General features: G+C 36.0%; 1 protein-coding gene across 1 annotated transcript in view; it reads right to left on the bottom strand.

Annotated features, from left to right (window-relative positions):
• Positions 1–4,724: 4,724 nt before the first annotated feature.
• Positions 4,725–8,864, bottom strand: part of LOC103593305 (brain-specific angiogenesis inhibitor 3-like) — a 68,955-nt gene continuing 64,815 nt past the window's right edge. The window contains exon 12 of the mRNA XM_008576261.1: positions 4,725–5,527. Within this exon, the coding sequence (XP_008574483.1) occupies positions 5,339–5,527 (189 nt within the window). The 3' untranslated portion in view covers positions 4,725–5,338. The remainder of the gene's footprint in view (positions 5,528–8,864) is intronic.

The raw sequence follows: 8,864 nt of genomic DNA, 5'->3' as shown, positions 1-8,864 counted from the left end.
TTAGTCAGGCTTCTTGTTTTCCTTAGACCCCTGAACTTTTGACTACCCTTGAGTTTAAAAATAGTATTGGGAGCTTCATCAAGCCCTGGAAGGTAGAGCAACCTCACCTAACCACTCCTTTCAGAATTGGCTGACCACAAAGAAAGACTTTTCCTGCTCAACTGCTACCTGACACCCCCTGCTCATCCCACGTCCACACACCCAGCTCTTTCTAGCCTTGTTTACTCCTCCGTATTAAAGAAAAGTCCTTTCTGCCTGACTGACCTCTGTGATGCTTATAGATCTTATAGTTGGAGCATTCTCTCTATTGCAGTAGTCCCCCTTCTATCGTAACTGTTGGGACTCAGGAAATAATAGCCCAGATAGAAGGCCTCAGAAGCAGCCAGTTTCTCTCTGATCTTCTCCTGCCTTCCTGTCTCCCCAAGGCAAGCCATACTAACTAGAATCTTTCTTCCTCAAAGGCAGGTCATAGAAACCAGAACCCCTTTCCCCAAAGCCAGCCATAAAACCTATAAAACTCTAACCTTCCCCCACCATTCTATGTAAGAGCTGGTCATAAAGAATTTCTCTGACCTACCTTGTTTCATTGACGGTCATAAGACCCCCATTTCAGAAAGGGTCCTGTACCATATCCAGAAAGAAGGAATACTGCACAGGGAAGCCAAACACCCAGGGCCTGACGGGTTTCCCCACCCAGTCTGTTAGCAATTGTCATATTGACGGTCATAAGACCCCCATTTCAGAAAGGGTCCTGTACCATATCCAGAAAGAAGGAATGCTGCACAGGGAGGCCAAACACCCAGGGCCTGACGGGTTTCCCCACCCAGTCTGTTAGCAATTTTCACGCCCTTTTTGTCCAGGCACATTTCTACACAGCTGTCCCTTCTTCATCAAACCTAAGCATAAAAATGAATAGTTTTCGCTGTATATTTGGGCTTTCATTCTGAAGGCTCCTGTGTCATATAAAACTTATAATTAAATAGATTTGTTATGCTTTTTTCCTTGTTATCTTGTATTTTCTTATAGGAGTGTGGGCCTAGACCCTTATAATGGGGAGCAATAGCATCACACTCTTTCCACCCCTTCTCAATAGTCTTATCAAAGAAAGTGTTTCTTTTCTAAGTCTGGAGTTGTTTATTTGACACCTGAAAATGATTGCTGTTTATACTGATCACTGAGGTGTCTCCCATCTCTACATTCTATGGCTCTTGGTTCTAAAATCTCTTTTCTGCTGTGCTACCTCAGTTACAAATTTAACTACAGAAGCATCTCAGGGGCAAGATAATTTTTGTTACCATGAAAAATGTGCAGATTGAAATGTTAGAGACATGTTTATTTCATTTTTCAATGAAATACTACAAATTTGTAGAATTTAACTGGTTGGTTTTGACATAGATAACTCTGGATAACTAAAACCTGATAAAGTTTCTCTGAAAGGCTGAGAATGATTCAAAATTTACAAACCAAGCTTTCTGAAGCAAATGTTTGTTGACTGTGGTTTTTTTTTTTTTTTCTTCTTTTTTTAAAATTGTGGCTACATGTTTGTTTGTGTGTGTGTGTGTGTGTGTGTGTGTGTTTTACTGAAACAATTAATTATACATATTTGGGGGACACAGAGTAGACTATCAGCATTTATGTACAACATGTGGTATTCAAATCAGGATAGTTCGCAAGTTCATCATTATTCAACAGTATCATTTTTTGTGGCTACATGCTTTTACAGAGAATCTGGAGACAATCTGAAAATTCAAGTTGGCTTCTCTGTTCAGTCTCCGCCTGCCTGTATGCAGTTAATAATAAAACTAGTGATTTATTAACTACATTTAAAGCAGATGCAAATAAAACCACATAGTGGACTATAGAAGCAACTTTATTTAAGATCACTGTTATCTCAGATCAGCTATGCTTTTCTGCTACAATCAGCTATTGGCCTCACCACACCATGGCAGCTGATCCATGCTTCCAGTTTTATGACTTACCCTTGCCTAAAAATATTTCCATGCAACTTATTATTTTTTGATTTGGAGACTTAGTAATCTAGAAGGAACAAGTACAAACACCTTGGTATCATGGAAATGGCCCTAGAATACGAGTTAGGAGACTTTGGTTCTAATATTGGGTCTGTCATTTATGGTGATCTTAGGTATGTCACCATACCTAAGATCCTCTGAGCTTCCATTTCTTTAAGATATTTCCTGTTTCATGTGTTAATCTTAAGGACAAAAAAGATAATATATGGTAATAAAGGTCTATTAATATTTAAATTTTATTACCTGTTTCACACACGTATCTTATATTTTCAATAGATTGTGAACTACCTAAAAACAGAGACCCTATAGTACCTTAACTGCCTAACACAGGAATAAACACAACAGTTGTTCAATAATTACTTTTCAGTATATAACTTGATATGCATGACAATAAGCAATACTTAAATAAATTCCACAAATAATTCAATAAATATTTATTGTGTAAACAGTATTGTCCTAGGTCCCTGAAGAAATACAAAATGGATCAGACATGAACCCTGTCCTCCAGGCACTTACAGTCCACCAGAGGATAGAAATGAATATAAATAACAAGATAGAAGATTTGAGAAGTCCTGAGAGGTACAGAAGAAATGCCATGATAATTTTACAGGAAAAATTAGTTCTAGCTTGAAAAATTATGAAAAACTAGATGAAGATAAAGTATGAGTTGTACCTTGAAGCATAAGTAAAATTTAGACATGGGAGAAGGGGGAGAACTTCTACCCAAGGGCACAAACATCTCAGCAGGTCGTGGGTGCAGTGGGCTGGGAAGGTACTGTCCAGGACTGGAGGACATCAGCCCAGACAGCTGCAATTCACCTCCGGCAGAGAGTGTATATGTGCATGTGTGTGTGTGAGAGAAATAGTGCAGTGGAAACTTAAAATAGTGGACTAGAAGAGGGCTTCCTTAAAATTATGATTTTTTGATATTTCTTGACTTTTATTTACTTGCAGTTTAAAAAACAACAACAAAGCCCTACCATTGCTACAACTTGGCATCCTTCTTCGAGTAACCAAAAACTCTACCCTAACATTTTTTAAGTATGCAGTTTCTGGTTAGTTTTCATATATTAATCTATTACTCAGTTGCTGAAACTAAAAAAAAAAATCAAAGTGAAAAAATGTAAGATTTTATTATATGGCAGTGAATAGTAGAAGACATATTAGTCTAAAATATTGAATTTATATGTTTTTTTTAAACATAGAAACTCACGTGTTTCAAACACATGCTTATGGTGTTTTTTTCCATAAGGATTTTATAATTTGGAATGGGTGGCTGCATACATGGTCTGCATTCACAGCTATAGTTACTGACATCGAGCTGAGCATTATGGATTCATATATATGTATACACACATACACATATATAGACACATTCATAAATACATATGTGTGTGCATATAAACGAGGGCACTTCAAAAAGTTCATGGAAAAATAGAATTAAAAGATAATATGAATCTTTCCACGAACTTTTTGAAGTACCCTTATACATACATATATACATGTAGATACAGAGAGAGAGAGAGAGAGGTTTACTAAATATCATGTCTATTACCAAAGAGTCATCTTAGAAATTCAATAGGCTATACAATTATATTATAATTAGCATGAAGTTTATTTTATTGAAAAATCAGTCCTTAGTTATGTTATATTCTTTTTTGCATAACAATGTCACTTTTACTTTTAAAATCTGATTAAAAATATACTTTTCACATCTTGACATTGAGAACATTATAAATATCTGACAGGAGTTTGGCCTGAGCTGTGTGGTTTTTAAGGCTCTAGCTCAGAGGCGCACTTGAGTGTTGAAGCACCGTTGTATCTGCCTCATGGCCTGAGTGCTGGGTCCCCAAGGTCGTGGGGGAAGGAACTTACACACTTGAGTTTTGAACGGACCACAGAAGACCACACAACTCAGGTTTATCACAAACTAATCCAAATAAATATTCTAGGAACCTTAACAACTCCAATTTCCCCTCCACTCTCTCTTTCCTTGCCTCAGACTGAAAAACACAATCTCAGATCATCAAAAGAGCCATGAAATTGCTGAAATCCTTTCCACCGTGTTTCCTTTAGTATGTATCTGAGGAAGAGAGAGACATCACCAGTGTGGCTTTAACACAAGAGAGGACACTAGGGACCATTTGTGCAGTCAGCTCACTTTTAGGCTTCCCGCTTGCAAACCAGAGACAAATCATCCTATCAAATACATCCACTCTCCTTTTCCTTCTGCTAGAGAATATTTAGATATGATTTTTTTTAATCCTGAAAAAGTTCATTTTTTTGTATGCTAGGAAGAACTGTTGTATGAGGAGTTCCTTTTGTAAAACATGCAGCAAACTTCGTCACTTAAAATTAACACTTTCCCTGTATTATTTTTTGTATGGCAACTTACTATTTTCTACTAGTTGTTTTTTGCCACAAGAAAGAAAAATCATAATATTTATGTAAGAGTATGATGGCAGCAGATTTCTGACAAGCTCCATTTACATTGTTCCAAAGGGTGTTAGAGTAGAAAATACAGAAGCACTATACAAACCTATTATTACATTTGAGAAATCATTAGTCTCAAAGGAGTAATAACGGTATGTTATTAAATCTGTGAATACATTTTCAGTATCTGTATTGAAAAAAAAACTTTGTAAATATGTAAATTTCTGTTCAACAAATCCAAAATAAAATGCACTAAAAAACTGATATGTAGACAAAAGTTTATTTACACCATACAACATTTTAAATATTTTATACACAGCTGCAGCAGAGAAAGCTACTCAGAGCTTTCTAGTGAAAACTGCAATAATAAAGATGTGAAATATATTATTCATATAAAAGTGAGATTATTACTTTATTGCATTTAAAGCAATGAAGAATGTAGCTCAACAAACATTCATTTAATGACAAAAACTTTGCTTTTATATTATAAAGTAAAAAGTGTAGTAATGGCCAAACAGACTGTTATAAACTTTAAAAACTGCATAAATATATACATTGTGCTTCATGGTGAAGTTTTTTGAAAACTAAACCATATGAAGCGGTTACAACATGAATCGTTGCTTGAGGTTTATCTATAAAGATTACCTTACAAATCCATTCCACGGGTACTTACAACACAGGAAGGTCAGAACTGTACACCTGGTCGTCTCTCCACTAGCCTGACTAGTGAGATGTTATCAAACGAAAACACCACTGACGTTTGGCACATGAAGGTCCTGACATAGGACTGTCCAGATAGAAATGTCAGGCTTCCCAAGTCTTAAGTGTCAGTGCAATAAATGGTTTTGTCTTCACCTCAGTCCATTCTGATTTTGTTAAACTTCTGTTTGAAAGTCACCCTCTTGCACATCCAGAGGCAAATTTAGACACTTCTCCCACTCCGCAGGCCTTAGTTCTAAAGCATCCTTTGCCTCTGTATCTAAGACATTGATTGTGGTGTAATGTTGGTATTCACTGGGGTTTTTGAAAGTGTCCCATGGATTCTTGTTTGGTGCTGGGTTTTCCTGTTGAGAAGAGAGGGGGAAGAGTGTCATTCATTTGATGACTAATATTGCTGCTTGTTGAATTTCCAGAAAAAAAGCATGTTTGTAACCTTAGTGCAGTTTATATGATTCAGAGATGATTTGAAATTGTGCCCAGCTGCAGGAAATAGTTTCGATTTTGGTTTTCTTTCATTGAACAAACTGATGAATACCTTCGCTAAGTTTTGCTACAATTTTCCAGGAATCAAAGGAAGTGCATAGTATTAAGGAAAGCAAAATAGATAACATTTTGTTTGGGCATCTTGTGAAATGTCAGCATGGCTATATGTTCAGGTAGGAAGGTGAGTTAAGTCACTGCTAAAATTAAATGTAGAAAATGTAAGCATTGTGGCAGAATCTTTGGGAGGGTAAACAAATTTGAGGATATTTAATGGGGCATATTATTCAATAATAAACATAGTCACCCAAATTAGCACTGTTTCAAATGTAGAAAATGTAAGCATTGTGGCAGAATCTTTGGGAGGGTAAACAAATTTGAGGATATGTAATGGGGCATATTATTCAATAATAAACATAGTCACCCAAATTAGCACTGTTTAATAAAAAGAATTTAGATCACTACCTTTGCTTAGTTTTTCCTCAAGAAATTCTTTTTGGAGTGTTTAAATGCGGCTATATTCTCTTATTTTGTGATCTATGTTTTTTGTTTTGTCTTGCTGAATATTTCGCATAGTTTCCTATATAGTTGGGTGGCACACTAATTTAGCAAAAATCATTCTTCCCTTCAAAGACCACAGTTTTGTGGAAAATGTACCCAGCAATACAAGAGAGTCTTTCAAAATGTCTACAAGCCACTATCCCTTATGTTTCATAGTACATGCTCCCTTATTATTTAAGAGTTAAGGTTTGCCTAATTATGACTCCACTCAGAGGTGCCATCTTGTAGATCCTCAATAAATATATGAGCAGATTCCAGCTGAAGTTGTATAGCCCGATATTTTGCTAAGATTTAGCAGTAAATTTGCTGTATTTTAAATAAGTGTTTGAAGATTTCTGAAAAATGAGAGAATTTGATTGGAAAAGGCTAGCCTGAGTATCATCAAAGAACAAGAAGGAAATCATAACTGAAAGCTCCTTAGAAAAAAAACTAAAACACTAAAACTACCAGTGAGTAAACTGATGGATGTTAAATTATGTGGAGTATTGATTAAAGTTAAACTTATTGTTGCAAAAGGAAATGCCAATTAAAAGTTGTCAGTTTTACACTAGTCCAGGTTTTAATTCAATACAGAGATTCATTTAAATTAATCATTATTCAAGAGACACAATTTAACTGTTCCTCTAAATAATTTTTCTATTTTTAATTTAATCCCAACAAAATTTATCAAGCTTTGAAAAGGGTTTCCTCTTGAAAAACATTGCCTCAATTTTTATTAGCTTTTGATTTCTATTGTTGAAGACTATTAAAATGATTTTAAAAGCCTAGGCTTCCAATTTTATTTTCATTTTTTACTATAGAATGTGATGTTTAGTGAAAATGCTATAGTTGTTGAAAGTGTCCACCATTCCCAAAATCAAGCCTTCAATTGATTATAATCAATTATAAAGTAGAATATAAAATAGCTACTTGAATTGTTACCTGAGTTTCATTCATTATATTAAACATCATCTCAAGCTATAGGGAAGAAAGAGAGAAAATCTATAGAAATACCATAACTAGAAATTAAATTCTAAAATCCTCAATACATTAAATGCTTTCAGCACTTATTAGCCTTACTACTAATGAGATACAAGAAAAATATAGCTAAGAGTAGAGATTTAATAAATGTTAACTTTTAGGATATGTGCAGAGGATTAATTCTGCTCTCTTCTAATATTTTAAGGTCTCATGAACTACAGTCTTGTAGTTCTCCCTTCCCCCATCCTTCCTTTCTTCCCTCTCTTCCTCTCTGCCTCCCTTCAGCCAATATTTATTCATCAGCTGCTCTGTTCTTGACATCATATTAGGCACTAGAGAGTATAAGGTGATAAATAAAACATGGAAAAGAAGCATGGTCCGCTAGGGAACTCAAAATTTAAAGTCTGATACATGCAGGTCCAAATTCCAGCTCCTCCACTTTGTATGAAGATGAACTTAAGCAATTTCCTAATTTATCTAAACCTCAACTTGAATATAAGCAAAAAAGAGATATGCTTTGTATCGTGGACCAAAGGACTTGGCAGAAGGTGTGGATCAATACCTACCTTGTGGGGTTGCAAAAATAAAAGAGTGGGGGAGCCTAGACTAATGCCTGAAGAATTTAATTAGTGCTCACTATATAGTAATCATACTTATTATGGAATGTGTTTATAGTCAAATGGAGGTATAAAAGATATATTTATATTTGTATCTATGATCCAGGGAAAGTGCTGTGGAAATTCGGAAGAGGTTAGGGAGATGACTTCCTTTTATGGGAAGCACATAAACCTTTCTGAGAAAAGTGACATTAGGGCTGGCTTAGAAGGATGGGCTTGGCCATGAAGACACATGTGTGGTTGGAGGTCTGGCAGCTGAACGAGCATATTAGAAAGTAAAAATCCAGAGAGCATGGAGATGGGAAAACACTGAGAACAATGATCTATTTATTTATTTTGGTGTGAAAGAGAATAGCAGACAAAACAGGCAGAAGGTGAACTAGAAGCCAGATCACAAGGAGCCTGAATGCCAGGCTACATGATTTGAAATTTATTTTGTAGGCAAAAGGAAATCAATGAACATCCGGGGGTACTTTGGTGACCTGAATCATCAATCATCAACTGAAAGGTTCACTGATATGAATTTTGCTGAATCAAGTACAGAGAGTGGACTTATCATCTTAGACAACGGTTGGGTCTAAAGGAGCTTTCTGAGAATCTTCAGTTTGACAGAAAGTTCAATTAGTTCAGCCCTGAAAAGATCCAAGGTATGTAAAGTGTTAATTCATTTGCTTGGAAAACAGGGGCTCCACTATGTTTGGAACAGTTGTAATTTCCCTTTTATATTTTGGGGATAAAGCACCTGGATACACAAACTAAAATGACCAATTTTAAGCTTTATCAGAGTATCTAGATTCTAATTCCAAAGAATATTAGTCAGTACATGATCTATTCAATTTCTGAAAGGTTCTATAAGTGGGTAACAAGTTAATTCATAAGGTTGCTCTCTCCTTCATCTTCTCTGGCATCCCAAGGCACTCCCAGCTGAACTGTGTTCTCTCCATTGTTCACAAAAGTGTGGACACCCTGAGGGTCAGAGGCCCCCTGCTTCTTTAGTGGTGAAGAACCACTGCATCCAGCAGTCAGAGTGGGAACAGGATCTGCAGGGGCGGGGGGGGGGGGG

Source organism: Galeopterus variegatus, unplaced genomic scaffold (assembly GCF_000696425.1).
Source record: "Galeopterus variegatus unplaced genomic scaffold, G_variegatus-3.0.2 Scaffold1320, whole genome shotgun sequence".
Taxonomy (NCBI): Eukaryota; Metazoa; Chordata; class Mammalia; order Dermoptera; family Cynocephalidae; genus Galeopterus; species Galeopterus variegatus.
Note: the sequence above shows the minus strand (reverse complement) of the source record. Positions and strands in the feature narration are given on the sequence as shown.